The 24,467-nt window shown below is 32.9% G+C and overlaps 2 protein-coding genes across 3 annotated transcripts; one reads left to right on the top strand and one right to left on the bottom strand.

Annotated features, from left to right (window-relative positions):
* Positions 1–5,227: 5,227 nt before the first annotated feature.
* On the bottom strand, positions 5,228–9,346 carry LOC143046413 (thioredoxin, mitochondrial-like). The gene is made up of 4 exons (XM_076219570.1): positions 9,233–9,346; positions 6,561–6,833; positions 5,974–6,097; positions 5,228–5,633 (listed from the first exon to the last, which is right to left on the bottom strand). The coding sequence occupies exons 2-4, from the start codon at positions 6,827–6,829 to the stop codon at positions 5,520–5,522; spliced, it is 507 nt and encodes a 168-aa protein (XP_076075685.1). The 5' UTR covers positions 6,830–6,833; positions 9,233–9,346; the 3' UTR covers positions 5,228–5,519.
* A 35-nt stretch (positions 9,347–9,381) lies between these two features.
* Positions 9,382–24,175, top strand: LOC143046411 (uncharacterized). 2 transcript variants are annotated; one of them, XM_076219568.1, is made up of 4 exons: positions 9,382–9,470; positions 15,814–16,064; positions 20,497–21,249; positions 23,625–24,175. In XM_076219568.1, the coding sequence occupies exons 2-4, from the start codon at positions 15,824–15,826 to the stop codon at positions 23,954–23,956; spliced, it is 1,326 nt and encodes a 441-aa protein (XP_076075683.1). In that variant the 5' UTR covers positions 9,382–9,470; positions 15,814–15,823; the 3' UTR covers positions 23,957–24,175. The 2 variants fall into 2 exon arrangements, with proteins under 2 accessions (XP_076075683.1, XP_076075684.1); XM_076219569.1 differs by having other exon boundaries at positions 23,405–24,175.
* Positions 24,176–24,467: the final 292 nt, after the last annotated feature.

Genomic DNA, 24,467 nt, shown 5'->3' with positions numbered 1-24,467 from the left:
ATCAAAAGTATCAGTCCTTGTTGATCATGTGTTTATATCATCAAACGTATCAGTCCTTGTTAATCATGTGTTTATATCATCAAAAGTATCAGTCCTTGTTAATCATGTGTTTATTACATTGCAAAAGTATCAGTCCTTGTTAATCATGTGTTTATTACATTGCAAAAGTATCAGTCCTTGTTAATCATGTGTTTATATCATCAAACGTATCAGTCCTTGTTAATCATGTGTTTATTACATTGCAAAAGTATCAGTCCTTGTTAATCATGTGTTTATTACATTGCAAAAGTATCAGTCCTTGTTAATCATGTGTTTATATCATCAAACGTATCAGTCCTTGTTAATCATGTGTTTATATCATCAAAAGTATCAGTCCTTGTAAATCATGTGTTTATTACATTGCAAAAGTATCAGTCCTTGTTAATCATGTGTTTATTACATCAAAAGTATCAGTCCTTGTTAATCATGTGTTTATTACATCAAAAGTATCAGTCCTTGTTAATCATGTGTTTATTACATTGTCAGCAGTGATATATTATATCATCAAAAGTATCAGTCCTTGTTAATCATGTGTTTATTACATTGTCAGCAGTGATATATTATATCATCAAAAGTATCAGTCCTTGTTAATCATGTGTTTATTACATTGTCAGCAGTGATATATTATATCATCAAAAGTATCAGTCCTTGTTAATCATGTGTGTATTACATTGCAAAATATTTATATGCTTTAACTACAAACAACTATCATACAAATGAGAGGTTTAGTTAACTGTGACACCAGGTTTAGTGCAATACTGTTTGCATAAGAAAAGAGAGGTCATGAATGGGACAGTTGTTATCCACTCTTTTGATGTGTTCGAGCTTTACATTTTGCTATTTGATAAGGGACTTTCCGTTTTGCTATTTGATAAGGGACTTTCCGTTTTGCTATTTGATAAGGGACTTTCCGTTTTGCTATTTGATAAGGGACTTTCCGTTAATTTTTCTTGGAGTTTGTGTTTGTTATTTTGCTTTTTTCTAAAAGAACATATAAATAAATCAGATAGAGGCCCATACTCCTCATTACGGTTGAATAAATAACAAAAGAACAAATACAAACCAATATACAATTTGACTATTAAAGTCTGCTCGCAATAATTGACAACTAATACAAACCAATATACAATTTGACTATTAAAGTCTGCTCGCAATAATTGACAACCAAGCATGTCATCTGATGGTATGAAATCCTGCTATAAGTTAACAGTACAGGAAGACACGACCATTTGCAATGCCCTTGTCACAATGAACACAATTTAAATGCAGAAAAAAGAGAACAAAACTTTAGAATATTCTCAAAATGAAACCTAATTGCACTGAAATGTCTCCCCAACTTTATATTTTGAGATTAAAAAGAAAACATTCCAGAAACGTATTGATGATCACTGTTATCTGAATTCTGCCGGATGGACATACTCACGCTAAAAGTAGTACATGCAAAACATATAGAAATATTAATTAAAGTATTGAAGAAACAGACAAAACCACCCAAACTTAACGTTGACCAAATGTACCATGGAAACAAAGGCATAGTCATATGAACCTTTACAACCTGGCTGTCTAGGATTTGAAAGTTAAAGCTTTTTTACAAATACTTACCATTAGCGAACTGTTAATACTTACAAAAGTTATGCATACCACCGATGGAGTAGTGATAACACTTTCAAACCGTTATCGCAACCACGTATAGCGTATTATTAATACTTTGTAATTTAACATGTATGCCAACCACTTATACATATTGTTAACACTTTCAACAGTTATGTCAACATCGTATAAAGTAGTGTTAACACTTTCAACAGTTATGTCAACATCGTATAAAGTAGTGTTAACACTTTCAACAGTTATGTCAACATCGTATAAAGTAGTGTTAACACTTTCAACAGTTATGTCAACATCGTATAAAGTAGTCACTTTCAACAGTACTGCTAACCATGAATTGAGAATTGTTGACACTTTCAACAGTAATGCTAACCATGTATAGAGAATTGTTGACACTTTCAACAGTTAACCATGTATATATTTTCTAAAAACAATCAAAATTAATACCAGTCATCTATGAAGTAGTATTTACACTTTAACATGCATGCCAACGATGTATAGAGTAGTGTCTATACTGTTAACAGTAATGTCAAACATCTATGAAGTAGTATTAACACTTTTACATGCATGCAAACAATGTATAGAGTAGTGTCTATACTGTTAACAGTAATGCCAAACATCTATGAAGTAGTGCTAACACTTTAACATGCATGCAAACAACGTATAGAGTAGTGTCTATACTGTCAACAGTAATGCCAAACATATATGAAGTAGTATTAACACTTTAACATGCATGCAAACAATGTATAGAGTAGTGTTAATACTGTCTACAGTAATGCCAAACATCTATGAAGTAGTGTTAACACTTTAACATGCATGCCAACGATGTAAAGAGTAGTGTCTATACTGTTAACAGTAATGCCAAACATCTATGAAGTAGAAATAACAATTTAACATGCATGCAACAACGTATAGAGTAGTGTCTATACTGTCAACAGTAATGCCAAACATATATGAAGTAGTATTAACACTTTAACATGCATGCAAACAATGTATAGAGTAGTGTTAATACTGTCAACAGTAATGCCAAACATCTATGAAGTAGTATTAACACTTTTACATGCATGACAACGATATATAGAGTAGTGTTAATACTGTCAACAGTAATGCCAAACATCTATGAAGTAGTATTAACACTTTAACATGCATGCAAACAATGTAGAGTAGTGTATATACTGTTAACAGTAATGCCAAACTTCTATGAAGTAGTATTAACACTTTAACATGCATGCAAACAATGTATAGAGTAGTGTTAATACTGTCAACAGTAATGCCAAACATCTATGAAGCAGTATTAACACTTTAACATGCATGCAAACAATATATAGAGTAGTGTTAATACTGTCAACAGTGATGCCAAACATCTATGAAGTAGTAATTACACTTTCACATGCATGCAAACAACGTATAGAGTAGTGTTAATACTGTCAACAGTAATGCCAAAACTCTATGAAGTAGTAATAACACTTTAACATGCATGCAAACAATGTATAGAGTAGTGTTAATACTGTCAACAGTAATGCCAAACATCTATGAAGTAGTAATAACACTTTAACATGTATGCAAACAATGTATAGAGTAGTGTTAATACTGTCAACAGTAATGCCAAACATCTATGAAGTAGAAATAACACTTTAACATGCATGCCAACGATGTAAAGAGTAGTGTTAATACTGTCAACAGTAAAAACATATATGAAGTAGTGCTAACACTTTAACATGCATGCAAACCATGTATAAAGTAGTGTTAATACTGTCAACAGTAATGCCAAACATCTATGAAGTAGTGTTTAAACTTTAACATGCATGCAAACAATGTATAGAGTAGTGTTAATACTGTCAACAGTAATGCCAAACATCTATGAAGTAGTAATAACACTTTAATATGCATGCAAACAACGTATAGAGTAGTGTTAATACTGTCAACAGTAAAAACATCTATGAAGTAGTGCTAACACTTTCAACATTCATACCAACAACATTAAAACAATCAACATTAATGCCAACGTCCTATGAAGGAGTGTTAACACTTTCAACAATTATGCCACTGATCTATAGAGTAGAGTTAACATTTTCAACATTTATGCTAACCATCTTTGAAGTAGTGTTAACACTTAGTACATTTATGGCAACCATCTATGAAGTAGAGTTATCATTTTCCACAATTATAACAACTATATAAAAAGTTATGTCATGTAAAGATCTTTCACACTAATGCCTAATTACCTTTGTAGTGATTTAAAACACCTATTACGCTATCTCAAAACCTTCCACCCTCTAAAAGTACTCCATATGATAAAATGTTGGACAACACTCCATCTTACATAATATTGTGGAAAAATCCTATATTTTTTATTATGAGATGCATCAAACTTGATTGTTGTTAATATAAACCACTTAAATAGGCATAATTTGTTTAATTATACATTTGACATAGAATGTATTTCTATTAAAAAATAAATGTAAAAAGTCAAATTCAGATTCTACAGAATTATTATATTGATTATATCACTTATTACATATATTTATATCTTGGTTTAGTTGTGCTTCTGTGTTATCAGTGTATCTTCAGAATATACAAAATCCATAGCATCTATTGCTTGATTGAAGTAGAAATTACATCGACTTAGTTGTACTATAAATTTCAGACTGATCCACTTAACATCACCAGTAACATTGACCTTTGTAGAAATGACCTTGGTTTAGTTGTACTATAAATTTAACATCACCAGTAACATTGACCTTTGTAGAAATGACCTTGACTTAATCACTGGACACATTGACCTTTGTAGAAATTACCTTGGCTAATTTGTACTATATCAGACTGATTCACTTATAATGACCTTGGCTTAGTTGTACTATAAATTTCAGACAGATTCACTTAACATCACCAGTAACATTGACCTTTGTAGAAATGACCTTGGCTTAGTTGTATTATAAATTTCAGACAGATTCACTTAACATCACCAGTAACATTGACCTTTGTAGAAATGACCTTGGCTTAGTTGTACTATAAATTTCAGACAGATTCACTTAACATCACCAGTAACATTGACCTTTGTAGAAATGACCTTGGCTTAGTTGTACTATAAATTTCAGACAGATTCACTTAACATCACCAGTAACATTGAACTTTGTAGAAATGACCTTGGCTTAGTTGTATTATAAATTTAACATCACCAGTAACATTGACCTTTGTAGAAATGACCTTGGCTTAGTTGTACTATAAATTTCAGACAGATTCACTTAACATCACCAGTAACATTGAACTTTGTAGAAATGACCTTGGCTTGGTCACTGGACACATTGACCTTTGTAGAAATGAACTTGGCTTAGTTATATTATAAAGTTCAGACTGATTCACTGAACATCACCAGTAACATTGACCTTTGTAGAAATGACCTTGGCTTGGTCACTAGAAACATTGACCTTTGTAGAAATGACCTTGGCTTGGTCACTAGAAACATTGACCTTTGTAGAAATGACCTACCATAATGTAAGTTTTAACAATACCATTCATTACCTTCAAATATTTAGAATTTTAATAATCAACACTCACTGTGATAAATAAGCTTCAGTTCATAGTATGTATATATAATATTTTATTGTTTTATATAAATATTTTTATGTTTGGTAAATTTAATTCTTATTGATATTAGGGAATCAGCCACACTTGAAAAGCTTCTTTCCTACTACAACCTCATTTCTCAGTATCAAACAGTTTCACTTGTGATGTCAACATTTTACTGCAGTAATGTCCAGCAATGGCAAAATTTTAGCAATAAGGTCAACAGTCTAATGCTTTTTATTTTATAAAGAAATATGACTTCTGTTACTGTTTATCTTATTATCACATTGGATCAACCATTAAAACAATTAATTAACTAATTTCTCTACAAATGTTTTGATTTGATCATCATCTTGTAGTCCAATAAACTGGTCAAGAACTTTACCATTTCTTATTCCTAAAACTGTTGGAACTGACTGAACCTGTAATCACAAGAAATAAATGTTAATAATAAAATCCTGATTCAAAAGATGACTAGCCAAATGACACATCTACCTAAATCTTACATTGTACTCCATAGCTATTTCTTCATTGTCGTCTGGTTAAGGCGATACGGTGACCTATAGTTGTTAGTTTCTGTGTCATTTGATCTCTTGTGGAGAGTATCTCATTGGAAATCGTACCACATTTTCTTTTTTATATTTTTCTACTTAAATCTTACATTATACTCCCTATCTATTACAGCAATGTCAATTAGGTTGTCATAAATATTTTATTTAAAAGTAAATAGCTATTTCTCAATAGTGGCTGACATTAACTTACTTTATAATCCATAGCTATTTCTGCCAGGTCATCGACATCTACTTTGGCTAAATGCACTTTTCCTGCACTAGATGCTATAATTGACTCAAGCCTTGGACCTAACAATTTACAGGGCCCACACCAACTACAAATAGAAAAGTGGAACATGAAAATTGCTCTAAGTACATGATGTATACAAAAGGAAGAAGGATTGTCTATAAACCTTTTTTATATATAAAAGTTACCACTTTCCTATCTTTTAATAAAATACAATAATGATATGTGAATTAATGAAAATGTACTACGACTTGGAATAAATAGTACTATGTATCTCAGATAATTTTATTTGATGAAAATCTTCTTTAATTGTTTTATAACTTTTCCTTAAGGGATCACCATCACATCCATCCCTTAATATATAATTAAATGTCAATAATAGCATTATTCAATTGTATTCACCATGTTCATAATCTGTTTATATGTTCTGTAATCATATTTTTTCTCCTAGTACTCTTGCTATCATAGTGAAAATAAAAGAAACACTTTGCATGGAAATCTACTATTACTGGGGTAGACCTTACAAAGAACTCCCTGTTTAAGATACTTACGTTGCATGGAAATCTACTATTACTGGCGTAGAACTTTCCAGAACTCTATTTTTAAAATCATTTGTATCCTGTACGTTAAATGCTTCAAACTTTGGTTCTGTTGACATATGTCGTGAAAATCCTTGAAATGCACACTGTGATGACTTTTGAACTGTTTCTGACATCTGAAATAATTTCATTTTTTGTGAACAATAACTGGTCTGCCTGTTCATTGATACAATTGAACGTCCAAGTCGGAGAACATGGCGTCTCAATAGTTGAATGGTCATCTTCCTAAAAAAACAAAGTCATAAATTGATTGCTTGACTGCTGTTAGTTTTTATGTCCAGTGGCAAATGTTTTGTGCATGTTTAGCATGAGAACAAACTAATTATAAATACAATTAGAACATCCTCTAACAGGCGTCAACCAGGATGAAAGGGGAAGAGTTTGACAGCCATTTGAAAGGAACTCTCTCTATGAGGTATTGGATTTAACATCCCCATTATATATAGTGTATATATAGCTCATTTCAGCACAACCCAGCACTTCACCAAACATTTTACTGCTAGTCAAAAGAAAACCAAAAGTACCCAGTTCTTTCCAGCTTGATATGTACAGAAATGTGGTTTTAACATAAAAAAACACTAGTTCAGGGTAAGGCAGTTAGTACAAATTCTACAAAGTAAAAGTATTATTATAGGGCTTGATGAGTAATGGGAGGATAGTTAAATCAGAATATATCAGGACAATGGGGAATACATATGAAGTAATGTCATTTTAACAGTCAGGGGACTTACTTAAATAAGTGATTTTCTAAATCACTGATTCAAGTAACATTATTTCCATAAAGGTTGGAAGTTAGAGTTGTCTTTCTTTAATAATCACCTATTTAGGTAGTACAAATTAATCACTAGAAGAAGTGATTTAATCTTATTGTAGCTTTAAATATAGAATACTAATGATCCAGGGACTAATTATGTTTCTGAACTTATCAGAACCAACATCTGTGTTGTCTAGGATGACCAGGTCATTTCAGGTGATGACCTTGTACTGAATCTAGGATAATGACATAAAAATCACTTGTTTAAGTATCAGACCTCAATTTCCTTCTCAAAAATCACTTCTTTAAGTATCATTCTTTTAATAACCCCCACTAATTTCAATACCCCCGAACAGTGGAATTTTTATCGAGAACAGTAGAATTTTATTACATAATCTGAAAGATGAAACCTTGAACTTCACAGGAAAAATACTCCCACTGCTGGGAAAAATCTTTTAAGAAAGTATCAGTTCATTATGTAAAGCCATTATTATAGCATTTTTTCAACTAAAATAGAATTTTCAGCTAAATGATAGCATCAAAGGCATACACCTTGCTACTTAAAAGAAGCAAAAAGTTCATTTTTTTTTAATGTTACTAATTAAAAGATATTATTTAAACCTATGTGTTTAAAATTTTGAAAAAAATACATAATCCCAATTTGTGACAAAACCTCGAATTTGCTACTCAAATAAGTGATTTAAAAATCACTTATTTCAGTAAGTCCCCTGACTGTTTAACGTTTGTTTTCTTTGAATTGACTGAAGTAGATTTTTAATGGGAACTTGAAAATTACAGTTGTATGATATCATATTTCCCTATTTACAGTACAACTTCATAGTTTATTGTTTCGTTCATTGTGGAAAAAACAAATGAAACAATACTTATCAAGGTGTACAGGTAATATTTGGACACACAATATCATGCAACTATTACTTTTCAAGTTTCCAAACTAGTTTGAGATTAATCAGACTATATACATGTATTAAAATGTAATTGGGTTAATACAAAGAAAACTAAATTAACTGAGAAATCATAATGACTTATTTCTTTATAAATATCAATACATGTACATCTTATCATTGGCCGAGTTCACTTGAAACTCTAAGAGTTAACTTTACTTACTCGGGTTAAAACAAAACGATTATACTTGAACCACTCGAGTTAACCCCTCGTACCCTGGTTCCAACCCTTACCGAGCCAGGGTTAAACTCGAGAAACTCTTGAATGACGTCAAACCAATGAGAATATTTTATTTTTTATGCTTGGTCAGGGCCTTACCCTAGAGTTACTTAGAGTTGTTCCGAATATCAACTCTAGTGCGTTCACGTGATAATCTATTAACTCTGAAGTTGATTGAAGAGTTTCAAGTGAACTCGGCCACTATTCCCATGTTCCGGACTAACCCAGGAATTATATGTCCTGCTTGAATTATTGACTTCATACAACAATCACTTTTCCATTGTGACGTCAAAATTTTATGGGAACTTGTGTGATGTCCAGTATAAAAGAGGGACGAAAGATACCCAGAGGGACAGTCAAATATAAATGGTGAACAAATAGCGATAAGGTGTATTATATAACAATTATCAATATCAAGGTTAATTTAAGCAGTTCAAATACAAATAAAAGATAATCAGTTGATTTGATGATTGAAGTTTTCTCAATATTTCATTGATATTGGTGCCGAAAATTTAGCTATCTTGAGTACCGAAGTAATCATGTCCCGATTTGACTATATAGGTGTTTGTGATTGATGAAAGAGAGACGAAAGATGATATTTCGTGTTAAAAATTATTGTAAATTATCAAAAGGTTGATTGTTCGAGGTCGTTGTTATTGCCTTAGCAAATTAAATGTGTGCTTCTTACTTATTAAAATTATTTTCGTTTGAAGAATATTTTTAGTGTCTTCTATTTTGACCGGAAAGAGTGTTACGTAAATTTTTGGAGGTACACATATTCTCGTGACGTTTATCACAACAGTTTCCGAGTATTGGCGAAAATTATCGAACAACGATAAAATTTTAAAACCACGCCCCCTAGCAACGAAAGGTCGGAAGTTGATTATTGTTGATAGAGAAAGGAATATTATGTAATTTACAAAAAGGTAATGTTTTGCTTCTTTATCGTGATAAACAGTCTAAAATAAATAATGTATTACAATTTACCCAATATTGTTAGCTGTCGTATTAACCAGCTGTGATATATATATACATATCTTAACTGACGAATCAGTCAGCTGTTCAATGACCATTGCCATTGGTGAATAATCAGAATTTCACGAAAAAAGTTGCGGTGGGGTGGGGGTCAATGTGATCTGCATACTCATTTTGGCATATAATTGTGCTTCTTTGTATTTTTTGAGACTTTTTCCCCCACTGAACAATAAATGAATGACTGAAAAATTTCTCATTGCCCCTCCCCCTTTAAAAAAAAAATATGCTTATATATCAAAATTCGGCAAACGATCTGATTACTTCCAAATGACTAAATAATCATGTTCCACAAAAGCATCTATTCGTTTCGTATCTCTTTCTGTAAATTCTTGTAAATAATCAAATCCATTTTGGAATCACAGTCACCGTGAAATTAAAACCTACAATGTAGTTAACGCATTGATAACAATGTAAATCCTTGATAAGAGGCGAAAAAAAATTGTTCAGAAAATAATAGTTATATCATGTTATACATGTATATTTACTATAAGACCTTTCGAGTTTTGTTTTCATAGTTTATTAGCAATTTTTTTTGACCAGTGAACTTCCAAGTCAATTTGCCGCCGTTAGTGATATATACTGCATGGTGTTTATCTTTACTAATATCCTCAACTTGACAATTAAAAAAGGGGGTATCAATAATAGGAGGTTATTGGTTTCAATTCCGTTACCTTTTAAATTATTCAGTTTCTACAATCAATCGAAGATTTTCTAACATTGCGCGACGAATATGGTTCTCCTTATATATGTTTTAAAGAATTGGTAATAGGCTTAAGATGTGCCACAATCGTATAAATGATTTGTTTGTCTTTGGTATTAAAACCAAGGATAAGACACGCTTGTATAGGTTATTTAACGCTGACAAACATTATTTGTCAGACCTCTTGTTCAAACATTTTTTTGTATAATGTTTAATGTTTATCACACTTTTGTTTAACAGCGATAGTGATCATGTTCCTCCTGCCTCTTATCCATATTTTGATTATTTTTATTAGTGTTAACTTGTTAATGTTTATTTTGTTTGAATTGCTTTTATGATGGTTGCATGTAGCGTTGGTTTGATCTCCATCAAACAACCGGCAATTAAAGTACTCTGGTTGGCTTGGCATTGGGATAATGTGTCTCAGTAGAGTGTTGTGTCATCATTTATTTATGACAGATCAGAAAGAAAATTAAATATCTGTAATGTATGAGGAATGGGCGACGAATATCATTACATCATGAAATGCCCAAACATGGAAATCGAAAGGACAAATCTCCATCCACTATATTGTTATAAGACAAAATACCGATAAGTTTCACTCTCTGTTTTATACAAAAATAATTTCAACGTTTAAATGAGTGGAAATTTAGTATAGTAATAAAGGAAAAAGTCAGTCCCTCTGTCTAATGGACATTTTATCAAGAATATATTAATTTGTTTCTATCTTTTTATTTATTTAGTGATTAATATCATATTTGCTGTAACTTTGTTAATTTGTTTTAGAGAATAAAGTAACCTATGATAGTTTTGTGTAAGAAAGCACATGAAAAATCGGACATGAACGTAAGGTAGACCCCGGTTAATAAATCAGTACATCTCTAACTTTTTTATATTGATTAAAATAGATCGTGATTTAGAAATTCGGAGATCAAGACCGCAGCAAAATTTCGAATACAGTTGGCTTGCTAAATCATCAGAACTATTAAATAAAGAAGCAAAAGCAAGATGTAAATAGCAAAGACTTAGACTAAATCTATTTTAGATAAATAAAAAAAGTAGGAAAACAGCAAAATTGATATCAATGTACATAGAAAGTAGGAATTCTACTTCAGATTTTATTTTTGGTTTACCTGACCGGGGATCAGACACATGATATCTGAAATTCAAGACATTGAGAAGGTCGTTGTTATTTTTTTATGAAGAAGGTAGTCGGTTTGTTTCCTTGAAGTTTAATTTCCACACAGAGTGGATACTGTGAAGATATGTCAATGTAAATTCATAAAAAAAAAATTACTATTTTGCGTCTGTAAATCATATTATTTTATGTGCATGCAAATCTCTATTGTATTGTTGTTTGTCACAGGTTTGATATTTAAATTCAAAATTTTCACATCTTCGGCATCATCTTCTATGTCGTCTTATGCTTATAGTCACAAAAAACATTATTATCATTATCGCCAGAATCACAATCATCATCTGTATCGTATTGTCTCCATTATCGATATTATCATTTTTATCTTCATGATTTCCACACTCTTCCATATAAATTAAGCCATATTCGACTTTGTTATCAATATCGTCATGTTCGCCATCATCGTCTGTATCGCAATCATCGCAATCATTGGCAGTGTCATTCTTATCTGTTAGGATACCACTACATTATCTTCTGTATCGTTGCACTGTCATTCTTATTGTCAAGAGTACAATCATGTTCTCATCGCCATAATCGACATTGTCATTGTTATCATCATCAACTTCTGTATCGTCTCATCGCCTTAATCGATATTATCATTCTTATAGTCTGGATTATCATCAACTTCTGTATCGTCTCATCGCCTTTATATAGATATAGGAAGATGTGGTGTGAGTGCCAATGAGACAACTCTCCATCCAAATAACAATTTATAAAAATAAACCATTATAGGTCAATGTACGGCCTTCAACACGGAGCCTTGGCTCACACCGAACAACAAGCTATAAAGGGCCCCAAAATTACTAGTGTAAAACCATTTAAACGGGTAAACCAACGGTCTAATCTATCTAAAAAACGAGAAACGAGAAACACGTTTAAATTACATAAACAAACGACAACTACTGTACATCAGATTCTTGACTTAGGACAGGTGCAAACATTTGCAGCGGGATTAAACGTTTTAATGGTACCAAACCTTCTCCCTTTTCTGAAACAATAGCATAACATCAGAACATAGAAAAACACACGATAAAATATCAATTGGCAGGCTTAACTCAATCAAAAAACGTAAATTAACACACTATCAACGAATAAATTTGATCTGAGATATGCACTGTCATTCTTATCGTGGAGAGAACCATCATCTTCTGTATCATCTCATCGCCGTAATCGGTATTATCATTGTTATCGTTATGATCACCATCGTCTTCTGTATCGGTATATGACAAAAACCCATTGTTATTTATATCGTAAGGATCAAATCGTATTCTATATCGTCTCATCGCTATCATCGCCAATATCATCTCATCACTATAATCGACATTGTCATTATTAACGTCATCCTTACCATCGTGTTCTGTTCATCGATATCATCTGTATTGTCATTCTTATCGTTAAGAAATGTCCTGTTACGACTAATTGTCATAAAAGACCTTGCTATTGTTATCGTCTGGATCCCCATCATATTCTGCATTGTTATATCGCTAATTGATGTTGTCATTCTGATCGTCAAGGTCAACTTCATCTTGTGTATCGTCAATATCATTGTCGTTCTTATTGCTAGGATCACCATCGTTTTCTTTATCGTATCATTGCCATCATCAGCTGTGTAGTTCTTATCGTCAGATTCATCATCTATCTGTATAATCTCATCACCATAATCGGCATTATCATTCTCATCGTCAGGATCATCATCATTTATCGTCTCATCGGTATTGTCGTTCTAATTACTATGATCACCATCGTTTTATGTATCGTCTCATTGCCATTATCGGGAGTGTAACTCTTATCGTCAGAATCTTTTTATCTTCTGTGTAATCTTATCGGCATAATCATCTTATCGTCAGGATCGTCATAATATGTCGTCTTATCGCCAATATCAGCATCAACAATTTTATTCTAATTGTCATCATTGACATTATTATTCTTATCGTCAGGATCACCATCATGAATCTTCTCATCGCCATTATCGACACAGTTAATCTAATCGTCATAATCATCATCGTGTATCTTCTCGTTACCATAATTGGCATAATCATTCTTATCATCAGAATCACCATTGTGTATCTTCTCATCACCATCATCGGCAGTCATTCTTATCGTCAGAATCATGATCATGTATCTTCTCATCGCCATCATCGTCATAATCATTCTTATCATCAAAATCACCATTGTGTATCTTCTCATCGCCTTCATCGGCAGTCATTCTTATCGTCATGATCACCATCATGTATCTCCTCATCGTCATAACGGCAGTCATTCTTATCGTCATGATCACCATCATGTATCTCCTCATCGTCATAATCGACAGTCATTCTTATCGTCGGGATCATGATCATGTATCTTCTCATCGCTATAATCGGCAGTCATTCTTATCGTCGGGATCATCATCATTTATCGTCTCATTACCATAATCGGCAGTCATTCTTATTGTCAGTATAACCATCGTGTTCTGTACCATCTCATTGCCTTTAAATGCACTGTAAGAGTACAAGAGTACAATCGTATTCTGTATCGTCTCATCGCCATCACCACCATAGTCATTATTATCACCATCATCTTCTGTATCGTCTCTTTGCCTTAATCGATATTATCATTCTATCGTCTGGATCTTCGTCAACTTCTGTATCGTCTCATCTCCTTAATCAATATCATCATTCTTGTCGTCTGGATCTTCATCAACTTCTGTATCGTCTTATCGCCTTAATCCATAACATCATTCTTATCGTCTGAACCTTCATCAACTTCTGTATCGTCTTATCGCCTTAATCCATAACATCATTCTTATCGTCTGAACCTTCATCAACTTCTGTATCGTCTTATCGTCTGGATCTTCATCAACTTCTGTATCGTCTCATTAAAATAATCGGCAGTCATTCTTATTGTCAGTATAACCATCGCGTTTTGTACCATCTCATTGCCTTTAAATGCACTGTAAAAGTACAAGAGTACAATCGTATTCTGTATCGTCTCATCGCCGTAACCACCATAGTCACTATTATCACCATCATCTTCTGTATCGTCTCCTCGCCTTAATCGATATTATCATTCTTATCGTCTGGATCTTCATCAACTTCTGTATCGTTTCATCGCCTTAATCAATATCATCATTCTTGTCGTCTGGATCTTCATCAACTTCTGTATCGTCTTATCGCCTTAATCTATAACAGCATTCTTATCGTCTGGAACTTCATCAACTTCTGTATCGTCTTATCGTCTGGATCTTCATCAACTTCTGTATCGTCTTATCGTCTGGATCTCCATCAACTTCTGTATCGTCTTATCGTCTGGACCTTCATCAACTTCTGTATCGTCTTATCGTCTGGATCATCAACTTCTGTATCGTCTTATCGTCTGGATCACCATCAACTTCTGTATCGTCTTATCGCCTTAATCTATAACATCATTCTTGTCGTCTGGATCATCAACTTCTGTATCGTCTTATCGTCTGGACCTTCATCAACCTCTGTATCGTCTTATCGTCTGGATCTTCATCAACTTCTGTATCGTCTTATCGTCTGGATCATCAACTTCTGTATCGTCTGGATCTCCATCAACTTCTGTATCGTCTTATCGCCTTAATCTATAACATCATTCTTGTCGTCTGGATCATCAACCTCTGTATCGTCTTATCGTCTGGATCTTCATCAACTTCTGTATCGTCTTATCGCCTTAATCTATAACATCATTCTTATCGTCTGGATCTTCATCAACTTCTGTATCGTCTTATCGTCTGGATCATCCAACTTCTGTATCGTCTCACCGCCATTATATGCACTGTCATTCCTATCGCCAAGAGAACCATCATCTTCTGTATCATCTCATCGCCATTATAGATATTATCATTGTTATCGTAATGATCACCATCGTCTTCTGTATCGTATTTTCGCCGTAATCGATGTTATCAATCTTATCGTCAAGATCATATCGTGTCATTGCTATAATCGGAATTGTCATTCTTATTGCTATGATCACCATCGTTTTCTGTATCGTCTCATTGACATCATCGGCAATGTAATTCTTATGATCAGAATCTATACTCATCATCATGAATATTCTCATCGCCATAATCGGCATTACTATTCTTATCGTCAGGATCATCATTATTTTCTACATTTCGATGTATATTTATATGAAGCTATTTAAGGTTCCTATCAATATAGGGAATACCACAATTACACAATAAAATCGGAAAAAATATCTAGTACATGTATTCGAAATTGTTTTCCATGACAATTTTATAAATATAGGATTACATGAAATTTGTTTGAAATTCACTGTATCGATGATATCGCGATGATCTATTACATCTCAGTGTGGACGTCTGTTATGATTTCAGTTGTCCTAATATGGCGGCAGTAGCTGTTGATCAACAACCGATTGATGATCCTTGGAGGAATGGAGCTGCCAAACGTACTGCAGCCCTGCCTAAACATTCTTTATTTGGAACAGCATTAGAAGTGTATGACAAGGAAGATATTGAGAGTATTAAAAGAATCGACCCAAAAGAACACCAAAAACTTTTGTTGGAGCGAAAAAAGAAGGAAAAATTGAAATTACCCGACTCCCTCCGATCACAATTATTGTCAGGTAATTATAACGGAAGATTTTTATCATAAAATTGAGTCTCACGCCACGGTAAGGTTATGTGGTTGATTGATTGCTTGTTGATTGATTTCCGATCAGTAGAATATATTTCATGTTAAATCATGACCAGAGACTTTGTGGAGCTCGAAGACTGGTGTGACAATATTTCAATCTGATTTAAGATGAGGTTGTTTTGGGGGATATAAGATTGCGAGCGTTTGTTTTATACACTTACGCTATTTGTTGGAAGACAAATATCCGTGTTACTAACACAAGTTGTTGGTTTGAATGATAAATTAAAAAACCTTTTAAAATTATATTTTCAGATCCAATCTGACTTTTTATCCAAACTTTCCCTTTTAGATTAAAATCTGTTCCCGTGATTTGAAAATATTACATCATCAAAATTACTTTTTTATATCATATTATATAATTGTTAACTTAAGCAAACAATTATTCTAAAATAAAAATCATAGTGAATTGTAATTTTAAACTTAGCAAAGTAATACCTATACAAATAAATGGTACTGGAAATATCGATCCACTCCGTCAATCAATTTATTATAGTGTGACAATTAAAGACCATTCAAGTTTGAGGATTAATATACATAACAATTAAATATTTAATCTGTATTCTTTGTGAGAACGGGGTATATCGATATACATACATATTAAATATTTAATCTGTGTATGATGACGGGGTAACCACATCCATACAATTGTTAGGTTGTTATGCAGTTCTTATATTCACATACATCATAGAAGGTAAGCATACAATATATAAATTTATATGTTTAAACTAATATATCAGTTCATTATCATCCATATCTTTTTATTTTAAATTACACAAAAGAACCGTTTAATTACTTAACTTGTATTGCTGTCAGAATAAACATGCACACGACAGCTATTAAATGATGAATTGGTTGAAACAATTGCGGAAAGCAAACACTTTTTCTATAAAAAAAAATGGCAAAAATAATATATAGTACATTGGTACTTACTCGTTCTATAGTATATTGGTACTTACTCGTTCTATAGTATATTACTACTTACTCGTTCTATAGTACATTAGTACTTACTCGTTCTATAGTATATAAGTACTTACTCGTTCTATAGTATATAAGTACTTACTCGTTCTATAGTACTTCTACTTCTACCATATAGTGACCGCCTTCAACAAATTGAAGATTATGTCACAGGAGGAAACTTACAACAAGACATAGATTGAAAAAATGTACAAGTTTTTAAAAAAATATGAAAAATTAAAAATATAAAATGTTTTGTATAATAGAGTAAGATGTTGTAATTAATATTGATGCTTTGAGATTGAAGATTTGAAAGAGTCTACTGAAGTGCAATTTACAATGTTATCTGGTAGTTTGTTCCAGTCGGTAATAGTTCTTGGAAAATATGATTCTTTTCTGTACTGTGTTTTGCAGGATGGAATTTGGAAGCTGTTCGAATTAGAATGTCTTGTTTGTCTTTTTTGAGGAATTAATTTATTATTTTTAGGAATTGCAACCTTTTCGTGTTCAATTTTGTAAAGCATTACCAATCTGGAGTCTTTTCTTCTGTCAGAGAGACTGCGCCATTCAAGATGTTGTAACATGTTACCAACGCTTGAGGTGTTTCTGTATTTGTTGGTAACAAAACGTGCAGCCCTCCTTTGAACTTTTTCAATGCTATCTATGTCTTGTTGTAAGTATGGATCCCAAACAGAGCAAGCATACTCTAGTGATGGTCTTACTAGGGACTTATATGCTTGCTCTTTAATGGATGTTGAACTTATGTTCAGGTTCCTCCTTAGAAAGCCTAGTGTGCTATTAGTTTTCTTGCATATGTTGTTAATATGCACATCCCATTTAAGGTTGGAACTGATGGTGACCCCCAGATATTTTGCTGTTGTTACATGTTCTAATGAATGATTGTGTAATGTGTAGTTAAATGTGATTGGTTTTTTATTTCTGGTGACTGAAATTACATTACACTTATCTGGGTGGAATGCCATTTTCCAAGTAGTTTTCCACGATGCCAGTTTGTCTAGATCTTTTTGTAATGTTAATGCATCGGAGTTTGATTTTATAATATTGCCAAATAAACTATTGTGTGACTGTCGTCTGCAAATAAACGTACTGTAGATGTTAGACCAGTTGGAATGTCATTTATATAGTACAAGAAGAGACTTGGTCCAAGAACTGACCCCTGTGGAACCCCTGAGTCTTTCCCCCTCTAGAACTACTGCCTGTTTGCGATTGCTAAGAAAATTTTGTATCCAGTAATTTAATTCCCCTTGTATCCCGTAATGATGAAGCTTATTAGTTAAAAAAGAATGTGAAACTTTATCGAATGCTTTAGAAAAATCCATGACCAAAATATCTGTTTGTTTACCGTTTTCCATGTTTAGTGAGACATCGTCTATAAATTCTAGTAGTTGTGTTTCGCAGGATCGACCTCTGCGAAATCCATGCTGAAGCGGATATAAAATGTTGTGATTATCTGCATGGTTCATGATGTGTTTAACTACAATATGTTCTAAAAGTTTGCAACAAATACATGTAAGTGATATAGGACGGTAGTTTTCAGGGTTATATTTTTGGCCTTTTTTGTATACAGGAGAGACATGGGCAGTTTTCCAGTCATCTGGAACAACGCGTGTTTTAATTGACTTCTCAAAGATAATAGTAAGTATGGGTGCAATTTCATGTGAAAGTTCTTTTAAAAATCTTGGTTTAATTTCATCGGGTCCTGCTGCTTTGTTCGGATTTAAGTTATGTAAGAGTTTTTGTATACCTTCTGTTTTAATTATTAATTTTGATATGGGTGGAAAAGGAGTATTCTGTGGCATATTACACTGTTTGACAAATTCTGTATGGGAAATATTAGATGCTGGTGTGAATACAAACTGGAATTGTGCATTAAGTGCCCAAGCTTTTTGTAGTGGATCAGTTAGGAGTTTGCCATCTTGTTTGATTTCAGTAATTCCACTATAATCAGTTTTTTTATGTTTAATGTAGGTCCAAAATTTTTTCATAGTGCCAAAATTTGTTTCATCTTGTGGTGGTAATATGATGCTTTCAATGTATTCCCAGTATGATTTTCGTATACTTTTTTGCACCTGGTGTTTAACCTCTTTGTATTTTTTAAGCAATTGATGTATTACCAGATTTTTTTGATTTTTTAATGAGCCGTTTTGTTTCCATTGTGACCCATGGGTGACCGTCCTTTGTTTTTGCTGTTTTATGTGGGATGTGATCTTTCACTGCTTTTGTTATTGTTGTTTTAAAACAGTTCCACATTTCATTTACACAAAGATGTTGCTGATTTTCAGAGAGATGTTTATATAAGGTGTTAATTTCTTGTTTAATTGTGCCCGAGTTTGCTTTTTTGTATAATGGAATTATTCTTGGCTTTTGTTTAAGTTTTGATGGAGCTATTGCAAATTCTGCAAACACAATATCATGATCAGATAGGCCAGATAGTACATTAGTACTTACTCGTTCTATAGTACATTGGTACTTACTCGTTCTATAGTACATTAGTACTTACTCGTTCTATAGTACATTGGTACTTACTCGTTCTATAGTACATTAGTACTCACTCGTTCTATAGTACATTAGTACTTACTCGTTCTATAGTACATTAGTACTTACTCGTTATATAGTACATTAGAACTCGTTATATATTATATTAATTATGTATTTGTTTTATATCGTCCAGCTGTTAATTCTATTGGCATGTTTAGATTGAAGTGCACATGCAGTTATCATAATACGTGATAGTCATACATTTAAAATGTCTATAATATATGTCAAGCGAATTTTGAAATTCTTAATGGAGACGCATCATATCGCTAATTTAGTTTAATGTAATTGTTTATCAAGAAAGGTACTGATTCATAAATGTCTTGTGTGGCAAGTGAGTTGTCTCATCCTTTACTGATTTGATTATATCTTATATACAAAAAATTGTTACAAACTTCTTGAACGTTCCGTAGTAAGTTTCTTTCGTAATGGAAAATTTGAAACCCCACGTCTAAATTTTGTTTCCATTCAGCGAACAACAATCAATCTATTACAACCCATGTAAGTGGTAACCGTCCATTGAATGACGACACAAAACAAGTAAAGATTTGTTTTTAAAGTTCCTCTGCCAGTGTGTTCCAAAAGAATTGATGCGTGTTCCAAAAGAAATGCATACGAAAGTAGTAAGACAGTACACAGTAGGATAGGCATGACGTAAACTAGTATGGTTGAACATTGAACACTTCTAACGAGGACTGAGGAAATCAATTTTATTCTCTCATATTCTGGCCGATATCCGCCTTACTCTTCTAGTATTAAGTTTATGTATCTATAGGAACAACCTAACAAGTTTTCAGAATACAAGTCCATTCGAATGTTCTATTGTTATAAATGCATTTTTTTCTTTTCAGGATCGGATGAGTATGTTGCAAAAAACCGAGCTGAATACCAGAAATTAAAAGCTCTGTTTAATCAAACCGATAATTCCATCAGAGAGGCTGAACGAGACGCACTGTCATTCAGAGGAGGAAACCAAACATATACTAATAAAAGCAGTCGGCTTTCCGAAGAAGCAGCACAACTTGCTAGGCGAATGAATAGAGTCGGCCTAAACGATAGAAGTAGCTATAACTATGATAAATACGGTAAAGAGAGAAAACTTCCCGCTCATCAGTATAGTCTTATAGGTGATATTCTCCGACCAGGGAACGATTTTGCTGCTCGTAGAGAAAAGACAGACATTCCTATTAGAGCCGAGAACACGAACAATAACATGCTTCAAACGGCCATAGGGAGACAACCTACCGCTAGGGGTGCAAATAGTCCAAGGGCTGCAATAGAACTCCCGCCAAATATCAAACATCAATACGGTACTAGAGTATGCGACAATTTATTATCTGATGAAAAGGTAGTGAAACAAACTTTGGAAGAACAAGCTAAAAATAGAGCTTCTGGTAAACAGAAAGACCGGGTTTCCATTACTGCTTTAGAAAAACAATTAAAACCAGAATATGAACAACTCGGAAACTTTATGCGACAAAATGTGTTCCCCGGTTATACCATAGATCACCATACGTCCACAACCAAGTCTGTATATACAGATGATGTACATTTAAGACGGAACCCAGACCCGGATAAATGGCGATATCAGAGAGACGAACTAAGTAAGTTATAAAAGCAACCTGTTTACAATTGGTAAATCTGTAAAATAACCGAATGTCGAAATTACATAGGATATACAAGACGTAGGTAGACATCAATTACAAAAATATGTATACTAAAACAAAAACACACATGCGGACCATTATAATGGATCGCATGTAACAGCACTGAAAATCTTTTTACAGCTTACAAATGTAAAATCAAGAATCTATAAAACACTGAGGAAATCAGATGTCCTAAAAAGATCGACATTTCCTCCTGTAATTTGGGTATTCACTTACCTTGTAGATCGGGTTTGTTTGTTTGATCCCCGAATAACGAAGTGAAACAAATTATACATTTAACAAATAACAAATATCAGATACACGTAGACATTGAAAGCTGAGAGGGAGAAACGATAACTCATAATTTAGTAAATCTTTATACAAGAAAGACGTTGACGCGATGGAGAAAACAAAAATAAAATTCGTAATTACAAAAAAACATCATCGAGGTTCATTAAAACAAGTGTTATTAGAGTCATCTATATGAACAATCGAGATAAAAATAAAACCCACAGAATACACAGACATTAACTATGCCACGTTGATACTACAAATAATGGTTTTACAGTAAATTACTTCGATTTGTTTTCTTTTTACAGCCGATTTCATTAAGTGTGTAGCAAATGGTAATATCTTTGGTTAGCTTGCTTGCTAGCTGAACCATGAAAACACTATCAGGTAAGGTATACTACTCTCCTTTCTACGTAGCCTAGTACTACCTACAGATAGATTGGTTATCAGTCTATTCTTAAAGGAGGGTAGTTTACCTAACATAATAATGGCTTCAGGGTTTAGCTAGCAAGCAAGCTAACCAAAGATATTAACTTAGTAAGTAAGTAGTAAGTAAATTTTATTTAGAGTCGGCATATATATATACATAATAACAGACAAAACATGAGCTCTGGTGAGCTCTTTAACCGACTATCACATAACAAATCATGCAGCATCATGCAAATACTACCAAATAAAAACTTTAGCTACACACTCAATGAAATCGGCTGTAACTTGTCTGTAGTGGAAACTACTTTTGATAATCAATTATATATATTCGGTAATGGTTGCATGATATATATATATATATATACGTTTCAGGCATTGCATGTATCTCTACATTCCCTCTATCAACTATTTTCACCTCAATTTTTAATATCTTTTCTACTTGTAGATAATATTCATCTCTTCATAGTACTTCTTCTTTTCTAAATTCATAATTTTTTTTCTAGGACAATATTATTCTTGACATTCATAAGTTTTATGGTTCTAATGCTTTCTTCAGATTTGGAAAAGAATACCATGAAAATTGGATAAGTTTGAAAAATAAAAATTAAGAAAAATAAGAAATGGAAAAATTGGAAAAAGATATAAACATTTTAGTATTTTAAAACTTAGTTCACTCTAATAAATTTTCTCTTCTTTTATGTTAACCTAAGCTTTTGATAAACGATTTGAAATTGGGTCGCTGTGTTGAGACAATTGTAATTCCAGCCCACGAAACAAAACACAAAAATATAAACGAGGAAACATAGAGCCTTGTTGCCAATTTCTGGTGTTAAACATTTATGACTAGATAGTCAGGCACAGCTCTGTCCTTTAGTCATTATGGAAGTCTTTTTTTACTTTTCAACATTTAATTAAATCATGCAGTTGCACGGTCTGACATAATGTAGATAATTTTGTACATAAGATTAAAACATTTACGAGTAATCCAAGTGTTTTACAAATCTTTGACTCTTTTCTTCCGTCCAGTATAATATTTCTTATTGTAAAGTCGGTCCTTGTTAAATCTCTAACTTGCAGCTGACTTGATGGGTTGAGTTTTGTTTACTCCATTCTGAACTTTGTTTTGACCTAATCTGAATTCCTATCAACCTTTTCTGTAATGCATTATACTCGGTTAGTCTCGGTATCGTTTCCATCGCCAATCTCATACGATGTGGATCAAACATGCCCTTAGTGGGACCATACGATTAGCAAAGGTCCTTAGTACATACGTGTAAAGGTACATCATTTTGTGAGTCATATTTAGTAAACACTTTCTACTCTTGGCTCCATTCTTGATACATGTATCTACTAATATCCTGCTTTGTATATTGTAACCTTGGCTTTCTTTTAGGTACGTGGGCAGAGCACAATGTCATCAATACCCGGATGAAGAAAGCTTGGGAAGCTTACTTCGTGGAGACGGTTGCAAACAAGAAGAAATAACAACAGTATTACACTTACTAGTAGCACTTTTGTAGTTTAGCTTTATTATGTATTTTTATATTCTGAACATTTATTATTGGACAATTGGATTGTTTGATGTTAAGTCCATATTTCACTCCATCATACAGGTTCCTGGTCTGAACACAACATTCTGAGAGATCGAATGAAGAAGAGTTGGGACCAGTATCTAGGATCACAACCAAAAGCTCAAGTTAATTGGGATAGGCATGCCAAAGCACCACCTAAGCCAATTCTAAAGGACCCTGAAAAACCAAAGAAACCACAACAAAAGCCAAAGAATACTAAACCAAAAGAAAATAAGCCGAACGATTCAGAATTTGCGGACATTAAGTTTGTTACTCCCCCTGTTACCCCTCCTCCAGAAAAAGTGAAACTGGCGCCAAAAGCTGGCAAGGATAGTGAATTCTGGGATTATTATGAACAGGGCGGGAAGAAATAATGGACAGAAACTAGGGATTCTAAATAGAAAAAAAACACAGTATCTTCTAAAAGTGATATTGCATTTTATTTACAGGACAGTATTTATTTCAAATATCAAATCAGGTGAATAAAATTTCACATTCGATAATCATGTGCATATTATAATTTATTGACTTATGCTTGTTAAATTGTGTAAATTTGTAATGTGACTGCATTAAATTAAAAAAAATCATTTCCATTCTTCTCCTTTTAATACTATCTTAAAACGTTACTTGGAGAAAGTTCAGTGTTGCATTTGATTAAAGTTAACGTGTCTTTGAACATATACATTATTCATTTATTGGAGAAACCACTAAACTATAACATGATAAAGATATCCCTGAAAGATATGTTGTTGAAAAATATGTAGGTGCTGTTTAAAAAAAATCCTGTCGTTTTATTTGGATATATTAAAGAGTGTACATTATGTTAAGAGATGTTGTTGCCAAAGAAAGACGAGGTGTTACCACTCAAAATATAGAGGTGTTGTC

The sequence above is a fragment of the Mytilus galloprovincialis genome, chromosome 9 (assembly GCF_965363235.1).
Source record: "Mytilus galloprovincialis chromosome 9, xbMytGall1.hap1.1, whole genome shotgun sequence".
NCBI lineage: Eukaryota > Metazoa > Mollusca > Bivalvia > Mytilida > Mytilidae > Mytilus > Mytilus galloprovincialis.
The sequence above is the reverse complement of the archived record's forward strand: the minus strand, read 5'-3'. Positions and strand labels throughout refer to the sequence as shown.